General features: G+C 37.0%; 3 protein-coding genes across 4 annotated transcripts; all 3 read right to left on the bottom strand.

The window, feature by feature from the left end:
• Positions 1–4939: 4939 nt before the first annotated feature.
• Positions 4940–10855, bottom strand: LOC113694276 (uncharacterized). 2 transcript variants are annotated; one of them, XM_072054631.1, is made up of 6 exons: positions 8935–10855; positions 8775–8841; positions 7077–7127; positions 6802–6960; positions 6151–6258; positions 4940–5306 (listed from the first exon to the last, which is right to left on the bottom strand). In XM_072054631.1, the coding sequence occupies exons 1-4, from the start codon at positions 9083–9085 to the stop codon at positions 6867–6869; spliced, it is 363 nt and encodes a 120-aa protein (XP_071910732.1). In that variant the 5' UTR covers positions 9086–10855; the 3' UTR covers positions 4940–5306; positions 6151–6258; positions 6802–6866. The 2 variants fall into 2 exon arrangements, with proteins under 2 accessions (XP_071910732.1, XP_071910733.1); XM_072054632.1 differs by lacking the exon at positions 6151–6258.
• A 150-nt stretch (positions 10856–11005) lies between these two features.
• On the bottom strand, positions 11006–12236 carry LOC140009368 (probable CCR4-associated factor 1 homolog 9). The gene has a single exon (XM_072054629.1). It carries the CDS (start codon positions 12006–12008, stop codon positions 11127–11129), a length of 882 nt encoding a protein of 293 aa, XP_071910730.1. The 5' UTR covers positions 12009–12236; the 3' UTR covers positions 11006–11126.
• Positions 12237–13730: 1494 nt separating this feature from the next.
• LOC140009369 (ubiquitin-conjugating enzyme E2 variant 1D) lies at positions 13731–17537 on the bottom strand. The gene is made up of 4 exons (XM_072054630.1): positions 17127–17537; positions 15714–15853; positions 14949–15074; positions 13731–14092 (listed from the first exon to the last, which is right to left on the bottom strand). Exons 1-4 carry the CDS (start codon positions 17158–17160, stop codon positions 13952–13954), a joined length of 441 nt encoding a protein of 146 aa, XP_071910731.1. The 5' UTR covers positions 17161–17537; the 3' UTR covers positions 13731–13951.

Here is a 17537-nt window from a genome sequence, read left to right as displayed (position 1 = left end):
TTTTTTTTTTTTTTTTTTTTTTGGGGTAGGGGTGTGGGTGACTGCGGCGTCAAAGCTTTAGGTTCAATTTTAGGATTTTAAAGGAGTGGTGACCGGTGAGAGATGTTGCAAGAGAGGCTGGTCCAGTGGGGTCAAACGTCCCTCTCAGTCTCTCTCTCTCTATATGTATAGATATATATATATATATACATCTCTCTTCATTTACCGGCTGTCGAAATAAATACTAGTAGTACGTGCTTATTAATTTTGAGTGATTCAAATATTTTCTTGGGTTTTGTATCTCACTCCCTCTTTCACTTTTCATGGTGTTGGGATTTTGTTGGCCTAGATTTTCAAAATTTTACAATAACGAGGAGTTTGGTTTTTACTAAACTAATAATGTACACACTACCTCAATTTCATTCCAATGGAAATGCTACTACGCCAATAGTTCCCTTATCCACTACGAGTAGAGCATGTATGAGTTGTTTTTAATTACTACGATTTTTCTGTCAAAACCCAGAAATTTTTAATGTTAAACATTGTGATCAATTTAAGTTTCTTAAATTCTTTCTTGCTTCTTCAATTCAATAGGGACATTTAATTCAAAGAATCTATAGTGGGAAAAGAAAAAGAAAAGAAAATCCTTAGTAGTTCCTGAATAAGGTGTAATCCATCCCTGACATCTACACTGTTGATTACTCAAGAATAGGATTGCAAACCAATCGAGTCGAGTAAACTTTGTCCTAATCGAGTCGGACCTTAATAATTTTATCGAACTCGAACTCAAACTCAAATTTGACGAACTGACAATTTTGAAATTCAAGCTCGAGCTCGAGCTTAGCTCGAATAGCTCGAAAAAGTAAAAATAATTATTTTATTTTTTAAAAAATAAATAATATAATATTTTTTTCTTAATAAACAAATAAAATATCAAGGATATATATGTAATTTTACTATTAAAATAAATAAATAAATAAATATATATATATACTCGAGTTCGCGAGCTAACGAACTTCGTATTTTGAGTTCGAGTTCGAACTCGAATTCAACTTGGCCAACTCAAGCTCGACTCGAGCTCGATATTGCTCGCGAGCGGCTCGATTCGTTTGCAGTCCTACTCAAGAATTTAGAATTCACATAAATTAATAGGTTGGGAAAGATGAAAGAAGCCGACTAGTAAAGCGCCATTTGTAATATATTCTAGCTTATTATCCCTTTAAATGATACAGTAAATCGATATAGTCTTGAATTATCACAGAAAGCACCACAATAACCTTTGGCTTAATATTTTTTTTCCCCGACCATCTGGAAAAGCACGGCTAGCTCATTTGGTAATTGATTTTAAGGCCAATAATCAGAAGTTAAGCTTCTTCCGCTCAGAATGTGCACTTGGGAATCAGACTTGTTCTTCCAATTCTTGAAGCATAAAACTGAAGCAAATACGAAGTATATACTTTAAAAATGGAGAAAAAAAAAGGGAGTGGATATTCTCAATTCCAGCATTAAGTGGGAAAAAAAAAAAGACGAAACTTCAGGATTATCGTAATATGCCTTTCAAAGGTCTTAATTTTTCTTTTCTGTTTAGGTTAAAGTTTTTACTTGTCAACGGCTAGATTGGTACGTTTCAAATGCTAATAACATCTTAGTGACATTATACGAGATTCTATGAACATATTCCACTTTTTTTTTCTTTAAAAAAAAGTTTTAATAGTTCTTGTAAGTAGCACTGCTCATAATATTTTCGATTCCCACTTTCAGTTTTCATGGTGTTCGGATTTGTTGGCCTAGAATTTGAAGGTTTTATGGCAACGAGGAGATGGATATTCCTGAAGCAAATTTCGTTCCTACAACGAATCCTGAATGTGCAAGGCATCTGTAGTGGATGAAACAATCGAACTATGAAACTGCCATTTGTAGTGGATATTAGCTAATTGTCCCATTGTAAATCAATTGAATTTTGAATTACCACAAAAAGCAAACTGCTTTTATATTCCCTTGCATGAAACACATCTAATTACACTTCTAATAAGATCGTCAACAGATTAATTAGCTTTTCTTAAAAAAAAAAAAAAAGTTGCTAATCTTATCACTTTGCTTCCAGCTGCTTTGCTGATGATATGGAGCACTAAAACACATTCACTGCTTATAAGTTAGCACATATTCAGCAGAGAAGAGCCCAAAGGAATAATGCCTTTAAGTGGAGAAGATATCTCATTCAAAACTGGCACTACAATAATCTTTGGCTTTGTTTCTCACCATTTTCCCCTCTGGAAAAGCATGACTAGTTCTTGCATGCATCAATCAATTCAAGGGAAATAATCAAAATTCAATCTTCTCTTGTGCAGAGTGGCTTTGCACTTGGAAGTTAATCACGTTCGTTCTCCAAATTTTATAAGCACAAAATTGAAGCAAACAAAAAGCAAAGTATAAAAAACAGTGTGGATTTCTTGTTTTTGTTACTGAATTAACATTCAAAAGAGTGGTCTGGTCTGTACTTTGATCAGCATTTAAGTGGAAACAGACGCGACCTACGGATTGTTGTTATCTATACCTTTCAAATGTCTAGATTTTTCTTTAATGTTAAAGTTAGGATTAACTCCACTTTGCACCCCTAAACTTGTATCAATTTCTCACTTTACACTCTAAACTCTCAAGTTTGTCCCATTTAAATCCAATCAATGACTAAGTTTGCAAAATTAATGAGATAAAGGGCAATGAAATTTAATAACAATATATCGTTTTGTTCTAACTATGATCCCTTAGCTTTTTGACTGCTTTTAGCACATTATCATTCATTTATAAGGTTTCAATTACTAATTTTGTTAACAAAAACAATGATATAAAAGATGGCGCAAATTAGTGTTTGTTATGATACCTTAGCACCTTTTGACTGCTTTTGACACTTTATCATTGATTTATTGGGTCTTTTTATCACGTTAATTTTGCTAAAGTTGCTATTGACTGGATTTAAACAGAACAAACATGAAAGTTTAGAATGCAAAATATTCAAAATTAAAATTTAAGATGCAAAGTGAAAAATTGATACAAGTTCAGAGATGCAAAGTGAAGTTTCTACTTAAAGTTTCATACATGTTTGACGGGAAAAATCCACTTTTCATCCTTAAACTTTGAGTTAGGGACACATTTCGTCTCCACACTTTCAGACGCACCACATTTAATACATGAATTAATTATTTTGATCCACATTTCATCCAAAAATGGCAAAATATTCAATTTGGATGGAGAATGTTGACGTGACTGTTAAATTTGACTGAGAAATTGTTTTTACTTAACAGCCATATGTCAAACATGCGACTTTCTCCATCCAAATTAAACAATTTACCATTTTTGGACTAAATGTGGCAAAAAATAATTAATTCATGTACTAAATGTTGTGCGTCTTAAAGTTTGAAGACGAAATGTGTCTCTAGCTCAAAGTTTAGGAATGAAATGTGGATTTTTCCCGATGTTTGACGGCCGAAACGGGACATTTCAAATGCGAATGACTGCATCAAAATTCAAAATCCCATGACCATCTTAGGAGCATTAAATGAGCTTCAATGAACATTTTCACCTTTGTTGCTGAGAATTGAATTGTCTTCGTAAGTAGCACTGAATTAATTTTCTAAGAAATTGCTCCTCAAAATATCCAAATGGCTTGCTAGACCAATTCAGGATTGATGATTTGACGAGTGCTCCCATCGCAAGAAGAAGGCATCACTCCCAAATGACAAAGAAATGTAATAATACAAGTCTCATGCTCATACTCAAAACTCAAAAAATGCATTTCTAATATAGCAAGTCCGAGTTCTTTTTCCTTTCATTAATATTTTCTCTTCATAGAGATATAACCAGAACTTCTTTAAGTTTTCAATAACTCTTCCCATTTTTTATTTTTAAAAATTTACTCCTCAATTATCTTATTTAATCCCTTTTCCTCACACACAGAAAACAAAAAGTAGCTGGGATATAACACTTGATAAGGTTTCTCAATTTCTTTTTATTGTCTTCAAAATCCTTTTCGTCATTTCCAGCCTTGATTCAAAATTGTCAAGAAACAAAGACGAGCCGTTTGTACATTTATTGCAAGCTTCTTCTGTAGGAAAAAGTTGGTCATTGAAGAGGAAGTAGCAAGTTTTAAGCATCTCGCACTCAACAGGCTGCTTGCACCATAAATTAGTAGTAGCAGTAGTAGAACCATGATATTTTTTTTTTTTGGTCAATCGTCACTTGTCTATGACCACCAAGCCTTAAAAGACTATGGTGGTGGCTGTTGGTTAGTTACTACTTACTACCCATGAAGTTGAGGGCCTCAATTATGCGACTGCCGCAGCAGTGTACAATGAAGCTTCCACTTTTAACTTTCTGCAGTACATGTACATATGTTTCGTGCTAATGACAAGAGCGAAGGAGTTGTGGATTGATTAAAGTAGTCATGAAGAGACAGTTGAGGTGTTAAATATTTTAGTTCCAGAATAAATACATGTTTTTTTTTTTTTTTTTGCGGCCTTTAGAATTAACAACGATTATCAGTTTTTGAGGGCTTCGAAGAAAAAGCATATGAAACACCATTTATGATAACGTTAATGACTTGATGATCATGATTATGATGTATCAGACTACAACTTGACATCATTTGCCTCCTAAACAGCTCGCTTTAAAATGAAAGTCCACGTGATTATGCTTCCTTCTGACCACCACAAGAACTTTCTCCCCTCCGCCAGATTCAAGCCTGACTCCTAAAGGATAATGCAAAATCAAGCTGGAAATCAGTTTTCAGACTGAAAAATAAAAATCCCCAGTTTTTCGCATCATTTAATATTTTTTTGATAAAAATATATATATTCACAGTTGTGAGACCAGTACAAGTTGATAAGATCATGCATCCCCAAATACTATTCCAAACCACCTTGACTTGGATAGTGAAATTATTCCAAATAATATTTCGCTTGCATCATAAACACATTTTCCAACCCACCTTTTTATATTTTCAATCACCTTTTTATCTCACATATATCACATCACAAAAAGTGCTACAGTAATTATTCCAAATAATATTTTAAATAATACCCTATCCAAACAAACCCAATTATTGCTAGCCCCTACACTTGGTGAGACGATATTTACAAAAAATTAGAAATACGGTCACAATTTGATGAAACGTGAACCTACGGTTTTTTAATTTTTTGATAATAAACCTTTTGATCTTGGGGGCATCCCATCGCAGCGCATCAACCTTGACGTCGACCAAGGCTCCATCACTTGTGTTTAATTAGTCTCGTTCTGGTCCCCAGGAATTGATGACATTGTACAAAATCTTAAATCTGAAAATTGACAATGAATGATGAGGAAAGTGGCGTGTTGTCGAATCAGTCGTTATTGATTCTAAGTAAAAATAGGACATCAAAAAGTAATAGGGGATCACTACTCTAAATAAGTCGGAGGATTTAACTAGCTTTAAAATTCCACTTCGTCAAACTAGATACAATTAATACTATCCTCCTTCTCCTGTTATTGTTTTAATCTCACGCTCCTTTCTCAGACGCTAACTTCCTCTTCACTTTAAAGTTTGGACCGACTTGCATCGTAGCGGAGGTTGACGACAAGAAAAATACTAACTAACTCGAACAAGAGAACAAATTTCACAGCTGTTTTCTGTCGCTATAGATTTCGAAAAAGGCTACTTACTTACAAACCGCAAAATTCTAAACTCATTAGCCTTTTCACTTATAAAATCCAAGATTTAGTTCAAAGAAAAAAAAAAAGGCAAATGAAAAAGTAAAGTTAAATAATTTTCCAAAATTAGAATCTAAAATTATATGAAATAATCAAACAAGAACAACCCTTACTCACAAAGGTCTTAAAATATTTATGATTATTCAACTCCAATTCAAAAAAAAAAAGGGGAAAGAAATTTCTCTCTTTTAGAATCACGAATTTTGAAAGTCCGAATATTATGTGGTGGTGGCAATTGAGATCTCAGGTGGATTTAGAGGAGCCACCGATTGAGCCCTCTTGACATTCTCATTTCTGGCTCTTATTTATTCAGAGTAAGATTTTGTTCTCTTATATGCCATAACAGAAAAAAAAAACACACAAAAAAAAAACAAAAAGCAAATAAAGATTTGCGTTCGAGGGGGGATGAAACTAAATAAGAGTACGACTTACAAATTTGGACATCTGGATTCGGTGAACCCCGGCAGCCTAACGTGTTGATGTATTTAATCCCAATAGGAATAACAACCAACCAAAACCCCATGTGCGTGACATCCTTACCTGAAAAATAAATCCTCAAATACCTTTTTCCTTTTGGCAAAATAATGCATCGGGGAGATATCCTTGCGCATTACCAGAAAAAAAAAAAATTTTTGGAAAAATATAATTTGAAGTTTGGGTAGAGACTTTGCCCAAGTTGGATATTATAGCGTTACTTTGCCTAAGAGTGATAACCTAACCCCACCAAACTAATACTTCAGCCTATTTAGGACTATTCAGTAGTTGGGACTTGAGGAATGCTAGGGAAAGCAACCGGTACTAAATCCAAACTCGAAAGAACATTTCTTTCTTCTTTTTTTTTTTTTTTGCATCATAATTGTTGTAAGGAAGTAAATGTTTTTTCCTGTGCAAAAAACCTAACTCCGACAACTAAGACAAATTAAAATCTTACTCAATTTCATTTTCACTCATCAACTTAAACAACAGTTGTAGTAAAAAACATATAACTATTTATCTAAAACTCTAGTAAAGCCATCTCATAAACTCATCCACTCCTTTTAACTTTCATGAAAATATTAAGTACATCGACATTCTGAACCTTACCTCTTATAAATCTCCCCGCCTGAAGCCTCCCGTCCACCAAAGCCAGTTGGCATAAACAAGAAGAACTAAGATGAAGACCTGAAGCCTCCCGTACGAACAACTTGACATATCTTTGAACATCCAAGATGAAGACAAAGTTCCAACAGAAGAAAGACACTACTGCAAGTTACCAGCAACAATGCATAAACGAGTCAAACCTAAAAGAGAACCATGATGATGAAGATCTAAAAATCTGACAAAATTTTAAATCTACAATACCAGGATGAAAGCCTCACCAACATGCTAAATTCCTGTTTCGGTGTGTTTCTCTTTCCATCAGCAACTTGCTCAACCAACAAGAAAAATAGAATATCAGCATTGCCATGGAAAAGAAAGCTCCAATTTAAGGTACTAAGCTGTTAAATATGGTAGACAGTAACAACAGTCACAAAAGCACAAGCAAAGGGAAATTACAAATTATCGAAAACAAGTTCTTTGGACGGCAAGAATTTGATATACCATTTATTTCAGTAAACGTTATATGAAAGTCAAATAAGGTGAAGACAAATGGGTATCAAGTACAGCAATTTGACTGAAGAGACCCCAAGTTTATCATCCGATAAATTGAACAAAAATGAAGCTAAAATCAAGAACACCCACATAAATAAAGAGAAGGGGAATGAATGAAGAGCAGAAGTGAGGTTGAATACGTTCTCTTATAGGATGTAACCACCTTCAAAATAAGATGCAGAGGCAAATTATTGAAAGACATAATCTAGGAACAACATCAGTTGGGGAAAAAGTTCAGAACTACACGCCAATTGAAGTTTGAGTATCATCTTTTAGTTAGTCTCTTCCACAAACAGGCCCCAACTTCCAAAAGACAAATTGAAAGTATTTAAACATACAAATAAATTAAGATAGATCCTCAAGGAAATGTTAGAGAATTCAGTTAATTGTAATCCTAAGGAAGTAAAGCTTTTGTCTCGGGCATAAACCTCAGTGTATTTTGACCTTGCTGTAAATTGTCCTAATCGCCTAAAAAGGCAACCAAGGAACATCCTGAAATTGGATACCTTACAAGTAATCAACCCTTAGCAGTTGATCAAAGTCCACATCATATCATCCACCACTAAGTGGAAAATTCACTATACACTTGAAAACATTGTCTTGGAAACAACATATTAAATAGCTAAATGAAAAATCCTTGCAATGGCGTGCATAAGGTACCAATTTACTGAATGGCTGTTAAAAGTAAATCTTGCCGTTTAAAGTAACATAGATATTCCCCATTAATGCACAACCAACAGCAAAACCTAAAACAACAAGCAATCAGAAAAACTGCAAGACACAGTAACATAAACCAACATATCTACAAAAGAAGTGATAAATTATTACCAATAAAAGGTCACGTCTTAGTAGTAAAGTTCTCAAGACTAATTAGCATCATAAAAGTGCAGTGTTAGATGGATAACAACAACGGCGACTACCGAAATAAAAATTGTTTCTGATATTGGTTGATTCAATTTTAAGGCAGATGAAATGTTGAAGACTAGCGATGATTTATAAAATCTTAAGTCCAAATTTATCGACACTATAAGTTGACTCTGGTTTGCGATTTTATAGGACGTGTAAGTAAAATAGAGCGCCACAGTAAAAAAAAAAAAACCATAATAGTGAAATTGACCAGCTAAACTACAGCTTCTCAAATCACCAGAATTGTTCAGTCTTTGTCCTTCTCCAGCCACAGAATATAATCTTTTTAACCTTTCTATAGACGCTTTTATCTCATAGGTACTGTATGCATGCATCGCATTAGCCATTAGCAAGAATCAACTGTTTATCTATAATGAATTCACCATGTAGTTGCATATAATGTTCAAAAGACTGATGCCACATATCTCCAAACGATCCAAAATAAAATGGCTATGATAGACGTGAAGTCAATAACTTGAACAGCCTTAATTTTCTTAACCAAAAGAAAATTCCCATACCAAATATGAAAAACGCCACCTACTAGGATGTCAAACAGCAGCTTGGCTGCCGATGGCAGACTTCTACCTAGCACAATCAGAACAAAAACCATGGATAAATGAGAAAAGATGGCACTACAATTGACAACTAAACCATGATACCTCAAAAGAGCTTCATTACCTAGAATATTTGGATGAACGATGCATTCAGGTATAGTTTTTCGGTCAGACCCCTCGGTATCCAGTGGCCACTTTGGGCCCTGACTAATCCGGAGTTGAGCCAGGTTGGACCCCATAAGAGGCGCAAGCTCTCCCAGCACCTGTCTCTCCATTCGCAAGACTTGAACCTGAGACCTGGCTTAAGGGGAGCCAAGCTCCTTGCCACTCACACCAGGTACAGTTGCCTATCGTGTTTTAGCTATTTCCTGCTGTCACAATCATGAAGTAGTACAGAAATAAGAAACTTCCACCTCCAAAGAGTTCTTGACAACCTTGTCAACATGTACAAACATTAAAAGATCTCTTTGCTGAATGACCATGAGCAAAGTCAAGAGGTATAGCTGCACATTCCTCACTCCAAAAGGAAGCAAAGCTTGCATTGCAACATTTGATTGCCACCAGATGCGTATAAAAAACAGCCATAATCTTAGAAAAACATACAACTTTGAGTAAGGGAATAACCATATGAAATCTCGGATGGAACACCAAAGTGCATGCTTCTCGATGCCTGTTTGACTCCAACAAATTTAATCAATGTAATGATCCCAGAACATATAAATATTCTATCAAGAACAGCAGATTTTTTAGGTATTTTTGCATCAAGAACATCAGATCTTGAATTACATTACCATAAAGAAGACCAAAATGAAGTTTGGTGCTTATCTAGATAATTGACTGCTGGAAAGACACAAGAAGAGAAGCCCCAATTCTGGTGGCTACCATCAAACCCCAGTTGTTGTAGTTGGTTTGACAGCAAGAAAAAAGCAACTGCATTTGATGTAGTGTACCAGCAAGGGCATCCCTCAGAGAGAGAGAGAGAGACATTGGGGAAGCTCGGCCGGTAGTGGTGGGGGGAAATCTCAAGGAGGAGAGAACAAAAAACGGTGAGGTGAAGTCAGGAATATAATATAAACTATCCACACACAAAAGCTTGATCAGGTTAGCAAACATATAAGCTTGACATCATTAAGCTTTAAGTTGGCTCAATCAGTAACTCAGTGGCTTGCACTCAAAAATACCAAGTGAAGCAAGGTTTGTTTTTCGCCCTGGTAATACATACAAGATTAACCCAAAAGCATCCAGAAGGTAAAGGAAAAACGCTAGCTCGAAAAATAATCTAACTTTTTCTCTTTCATTGACCCAAAATGACTATCTTGTGAAGAAATCTTTAAAAAAATAGAAATATGAGAAAATTCATCTGCAAATTAGTGTGCAGACGCGTTGGTTTTGGATCACAGTTATGATTGCTGAGTAAATTTGGTCAAGGTCTAAGGAAAAGTTTTCTAATAAATACTCCATGTGCTAATAATCCAACTTTACCAAATCTCCATGATAATCCTAAATTAGCAAAATTAAGCTCCATCTAATCCTGATAGAAGAGAAGTTTGCACAAATAATCCAGAGATTAAAAATTCATAACCTCTAAAACCAATTGCAAATTGCTTATGAAATGATTTACTGAAAAAAGAAGAAAAAGCAAAAAGGTAATTCACAATTAGCAAAGGACACGACCTAACAAGTCAGACTGAAAATCTAACCTTTACTACCTAAAGCCACTCTCACAGTTAAAAGCATTAATTTGGAAGTTCTAATCAGACGGATACATCAAACTCCTGCATTGTTTGGAAAAGTACCAGTAAGCTTAAAAAAGACTTGTACCAACAGAATGATGTACTATGACCAGAATTCTTGGTCTAACCTCTAACTCTGGTATTACCACACAGGAAGTATATCGTACCCTCAACCTTGGTAAATTTACTTTAGGAAGCATGTCACATTCATCAAACCCGATCCACTGTAAACCTTATAATGAAGAGAAGTGCACGACAGCCAATCGACAACTTGAAGTTCAAGAACAATAAAAAAAAAAAAGGTGGGAAGTGTAGTAGTATCATGTTTATGCCCATAAACCTGTTAACTTGAATAACTAAACGTAAAAACAAGTGAACCTGTCGGAGCTGTGTGCAAACTCTGTCTCACACACACACACACATGCAGCTCCATGGGAAATTAATCAGGCTAAAGGAAACAAATGAGCTGAAATTACTACTGATATAATGCCAAAGGATTGTACAACTTGACAAGAAGAAATTCGAAGAGCAGTCTACATCAACACGAGGTACCATTGCCTAAGAGAGAATATAAAAGAAATATTCAAGCAGAGATGACCTCTAACCCATACAGTACACCAGCGTACTTTTCCGGCAGCCCCTCATCCCCGTTGAAGTAGACCTCCCTGATTCTTTGAAATGCGTGCCACGTAAGCAGGCTATCAGAACCTGCCTGATGACACTTGCCAGCGGCCCTGGACACCTCAAGGGTGCTCGCCACTCGGTCCAGCCCGCCATGGAGGCTCTTACAGAACTTCATCAAGTGCTTCACATCATAAACCCTCTTCCCAAAGAACACCCTCAGTAATTCCATAAACTCCCCCAATTCCGCCGGCAGAACGCGACCCGTCAAGGCCTTGATCAAGTAGCCGAAATCGTAGGCACTGTGAAAAGTGACGTAGGAGACGTCGTCGTTGCAGACGAGTCCGGAGGACATCATGAGCTCAGCGAAACGGGAAGCTTCGACTCCGTACATACGAGTCTTCTCGAAATTGATGCCCTGGTGACGCAAGAGATCGATAGAACCGGGAGCGTGCTCGTCGCGGGTGACGTCGAAGTCGGAGAAGTTAAACTCCCAGATGTAGTAGTTATCTGGGGAGCCGAGGTCGGGGAAGTTTCCATGAGAGTCGGAGAGTGTGATGCCGACCTGGATGAGCTTGAGGGCGTCGACGTTGGACTTGAGAGTTTTGTAGTGATCGGTAGGGCTGCCGTGGCGGAAATCTTGGCGGAAGACAACGCCGGGAAACTCGGTGTCCATGGAGACATACGGGTAACGGTCGATGGCGTGGCGGATCAAAGAAAATTCGGACTCTAAGTTGCTGGACCAGACAGAACGGATCAAGATCTGTCTATTGAGAACGCCGTCGGCCGCCGGGGTAGTGGTGGTGGTGGACGGCGACGATAGTAGAGAGAAGCGAGGGGACATGTAGGATCTGACGGCTCCAGATCGCGGCGATTTTTTTCCCCACCTTACTTTTTAAAATTTTTTTACTATTTGTTTATTAATTTCTGGGGGTTATGATGGTGATAGGCTGGTGAAGTTAGGGCTTTGTACAAGTAGCAATAGAAGCAGCACGGAAAGCGATGTCTCTGCGAGTAACAACAGGAACAGATGAGGGGACTTGCTGCGTTTTTTTTTGGGTGGGGTATGGGTGGAGGCATGGGGAAGAGGAGGTGGCCGACGTGGACTAGTGGGAGAGAGGCGGATGGGATTGATTGAAGTAACGTAGGATGTGGAGCCCACTGGTTTTACGCTTTTCGGCTATTTGGGCTCGTTTAATTACGAGAATACCCTTTCGCCATATCACAATTACTGCTGATTGGCTTGCTAGGGCCATCGGCTTCTGTGTGTGAGTAAAACAACCCCCACCCCAAAAATTAGCCTATCACACAGAGGTTACCGGTTACAACTTACAACTGCTTGATTTTATTTTTTAATTAGTAGTATAATGTTGGCTCTTCTTCCGACCAATTTGTTTGTTTTTGTCTTTTCCCTTTTTTGCCCTTTCCCGGGGGGCCCTTTCCCTGGGGGGTTTTGGGGGCGGGGAGGAGACTGGGGGAGGGCAGGAATATGGAGAGCTTTTGCTTTGCTTCGATTTTACTTTTCGGATCTCCAAATGAGTTGTTAATTCGGATCCTAAGGCTTTGTTTGGAAAGGGATTTTTTGATTAAAAAAAATTTATACATTTTTCGTGAATATATTTTTAATCACTTTTTTACGTCACATGTATTAAATCACTACAGTACACTTTCTACAAAAATTCCAAAAAATTACAATCCAAACACAACCTAAGCATTTCAACCTCCCATTTATTTGAAAATGTAACTGAATCATGTAAAAGCTAAAATGAGCAGTTGTAGGCCACTCCAGTCATACCTGATTTTGTGTGAATAGCTCGAGGTTACAAAATTCCTTCGTAATTGGTCAAATGAACTGATAAATTTTTCTATCCTTCCTCCAATCAATACAATCAATAATTTTTCAACCTTTCATCCATCCCTCCCAACAAAAAAGGAAATATAGAGAGAATACGAAAAATGAAATCAGAAATTGAGGCGAGGGAGTTCAAATCGAGTGTGTTTTGATCATAAATTATTACACTCTATTTGCATCTTATTTACACACACTGATTTGTTAGCACCATCAACACATTTTTCAATCACTTTTTTATCTCATATACATCATATCAAAAAAATGCTACAGTATTTTTTCACAAAATTATCTCAGATAATTTACAATCCACACACTACTATTTTCAGCCTTTGATTTGACGAGCTTTAGGCAAGCAGAAAGCCAGAAAGGAGGACAGAGGATACACCGGCTTCCAAAATTTAATCAGATCGATTTCTATGGGTCATGGGATATGGGCTCAAAGAACAGACATACCCGCGGTTAAGGACACTGGTTGGTCTAATTACCAATCTGTAAGGTCATTCAAATCAAAGACGATGTTCTGCCAGCAGAGCCATATAATAATCTGAGCAGCGGACCCGCTTTAATTACCTGTTCCAAACTAGGATGCTGAGGTTTGGCACCACAAGACGTGCTTTGACAAAGATGGACGACTAAAATAAGCACAATACGCGCGAAAAAGAGCGAAATAAGGATTGTGCATGGAGCATTAAACATTAAAAAGGCAACGCAAAATTCAATGAAGTAGTATTTATAATTGGCACACAGTTACGATCCCATCAACGAACAACATTCAGCAGAGCAGTTTACAGAATAGGACAGCCAAAGAAAGAGATGAATAGGAATTGGAGAGTCAACAGAAGTTTCTTGAGACGTTCCTTTCCTATTTAGGCTCACCACAGCATTACCAACTATAAGATCTGCATTTGGCCAACAAGAACTATAAAGCCTTTATGCTAAAAGTAGGTCCCTTCCGGAGGCTGGACGAGCTTACGGTTGTGTGGTGCTGCCATCTCTTTTTTCAGCTGTGTCAGTATGTCTTCCATGGTGTATTCCCGTTGCCAATTCGCCAGAAGCCCAAACTTTTTGGGTTCCACCTACACCAAACAGTCGGTATGTTATCATCCAACCATATGCATTATCACACACACCCAACGCACCAAGGTACTGTAACTTGTTATTTATACTGAGCAAAGTACTGGATAATATCTCAACATATAAGTCACAAGAAGTTGAGCGGAAGGTAGTTGTGCATAACTTTTCCCAAAGGAGAACAAACATCTTTTGGTGCACATGCATTGATGTAGCAATAGCTAAGCAGACTTTGTCAATAGTCTTTTGGAAGCAGTCCCGTGTAAGTGCTCATAATACTCGAACTTAGCAGGGACAATCATATCGTGCAGTAGACTTATTACATCATCAGTTAGCTTTAAGTTTCACTGCTAATTAACCCATCTATAGTGGGATCAAGATTTTCCCAGTGCTTCAAATGATGATGCTTCTTAAAAAACTCAACTACTGCAGGACTCAATCGAATATACACTTAAAATGTCCAAAATAGTTGACATTGGCATATTCATATTGGCCAGGGCATGATACACCCAATGTTGACACCATTTTGTACAGAGTCACAAACAATATGTATATCTGAATTTGCATATAAGCCATACCCAAGAGGGCCATGTATTTCAAAATAAAGTTGTCAAAGTCCTAAGGTCCATATCATTGTTTACCTCAATTGCATCATACATGATTAGAGGAGAATAACATGGAGCTAATCATGCCAAACAAACCCCTCATCGCTTATTCCCCTCTTACAAAAAGGTTAAAAAGAAAGTAAACATATGCAATCAATTAAGTGGTCAGCAAAACTTCACAAGTAAATTGAAAAAATTCCAGATCAAATGAAAAATACATGATTGACCACTTAAAAGACAAAAGGTTGACATTTACCACTCCAGTTTCATGGTTAACACAGGTCATGTTGATCCGAGAATGAAAACGAACACTTGGTGGCTTCTCAGGATAATCCTTGTCGCAAAATAACTTCAACTGATAAATGCGACCTTCATGGACAGACTGAAAAAAAGAAAACGATAACATCCTTCAGCTAAATTAGTAAGATCAAAGATAGAATATAATAGAGAAATCAAACCAGATCTATAAAAAGTTAATTAAAATGAAAGGATGGAACAGTCAGCTGATAGAACATCCCAACTGAAAGAATACACATTTCCTGCACATTCTGGCCAACAAATATTGTGTTTGAATCATATTTCCACAACTTTCAAAAATTTCAATTCCACATATACTGGATGGTCATGCTTAAACATGACAATAAAGGTTCCAAAGTAAAAAATATATATATATAAAAAACAGTTCTTGCATATCAAACCATAGACCCACCACTTGGCAGTATTGAAAGGTAAGAACAGTAGTTTGAAGGCACCAAATGGCAGATGTAATTGGTAACCCTGTGAACTATGCAACGATATGGCCATATGCAGTTGAGAACCAGAACCGGCCCTTGGTTGCTTAAAAAAAAGCTAATCTGAGCATCTGATCACTCTCGTCTATTGAACTTTGTTTCCCAAACAAAATGACACGTTAAAATTCAGCAATATGCGCAATTATTGCTACCAACTCTTTCAGCGGCCTTCAAACAAGGCCAAGCCAGGGAAAAATCAAACTTGTCACAGATAAAAAAAAGATGCTTACATTGTGAGGACCAATAATGGTGCCAGTCCAAGAACGCATGTAAATATCATCTCCGTCATCCATTCCATAGCTCACAGTTCCATCTCCAATACCTTTTTCTCCACGTTCAAGTTCCTCTAGCAATCTAAAATTTCGAGGGACTGCAAGGCGATTTCAAGGTGTGAGAAGCTAAAATTCTCCAGAATGAAGCATCCTGCTTTCGAACATTATAAAACTTTCCAATGCTTGTGAATGCATGTTAAGAAAAGAAAAGAAGTACCACAACCCTGAGATTGCAACGTATTCCCCTCCTGAGCTCATTCAAATTTTCCTTGGCAACATTTGAAACTAGACCGACATACCAACAAAAGGCTGATCATACCAGATAATATAATAACCAATTGTCCAATTACACAGACTCAAAATCATCAAGATAAGGCAATAGTAATACTTTTACTTGACTCCCTGCTTCCCTGCTTTGTGCAAGACCATAAGTGAAAGATAGCTACAGAGCACCAAAATAGTAACAATCTATCCATGCATCTCCAAACAATGAATTCCACACCAACAATGAAAAACTTGGGAAAATTGAAACCACCGGAAGCAAAGAAACACATTACTTAGGTCCTCTATTTCTGCAGCTTCATTCAGAATTTTTCATGAAATGTACCATGCAGCATTTAGAATTGACAATGACAGCAAATTTACTGAACTAGTAAGAATAGCATTCGGAAATCTCAATAAGAGAGTGAACTCAACCAGGAAAATTCCAGAAAAGAAAAGGCAAACGGTATTTTCCCTGCGAGATAATCCTCTGGCACTCCACATTCCTTCACGTGTTAGAGTGGAGTGCCGGAGATATTTTGGAATGCAAATATCATGGCCAAAGAAAAACATGAAATACAATTTTGCAGCAACAATTGGCCGAAAAAAAAACTTAAATTCGATGAAAAAAAACCCCCCATTTATGACAATTAATTGCATGAACATCCAAAAACTAAAGCCAATAACACCAAATCTCGAAAAACCCCTTCACAATCCACCGAACTTATTGCAGCAATCAAACTGAGATGCTAAACCCACAAACCAGGAAAGTAAGTAAGAAAGAAACAAATAATAGCTCTAACGGATCAAAAATGAACGACAAATAAAGCAGAGATAAATGAAAGGATATTTGTCCCCAAAAAAATAAAATAAAAAAAAAAAAGGAAGAAGGAACCATCAAAATTCCACCATTCAATCATTTAAAGAGACGAGGAAAGTTTGACAAGAAATGAAACCCAAAAAAACTCACATCAGGTGATGCACATAGATATGCACAAAACAATCGAGTCATCCACCTAGCAGATTCGAATTGGAAATTGAAGCAAATAAATAAAGACGAAGATAAATCTTCAAGAAGAGAGATCGAAGATAAACAAGTAAAAGACTGACCCACGACACTGGATCCTCCTGAGCCAAGCGTCATGAGTGAAGATAGCTTATAAAGCTTGTTCAGTCGCTGATGGATGATTTTGTGAAGAGATCGATTTGATCGACGACGCCGAGGACTAAGGCGAGAGATATTTGATGAGAGAGTCAGCAGCTGCGCAGATTCTATTCTATTCTACTACTACTCAATTCACAAGGAAAACGCAAGGGGTGCCTAGACAAAATACGCACTAGTGTAGCGATTTTACCCTTTCGTTTTTTTTTTTAATGCCTTGTAGTCATTAGTATTTCTTTTCCTCCCCCTTTTTTTCCCTCTCCGAGTGGGGATCAAGCATTTCCTTTATTTGGGGGAGAGAGATGGAATGGATGTAAGGATGGCAATTGAAACGGGCGCTCACCAGGGATTAATGAGAC

Source organism: Coffea arabica, chromosome 6e, assembly GCF_036785885.1.
Source record: "Coffea arabica cultivar ET-39 chromosome 6e, Coffea Arabica ET-39 HiFi, whole genome shotgun sequence".
NCBI lineage: Eukaryota > Viridiplantae > Streptophyta > Magnoliopsida > Gentianales > Rubiaceae > Coffea > Coffea arabica.
Note: the sequence above shows the minus strand (reverse complement) of the source record. Positions and strands in the feature narration are given on the sequence as shown.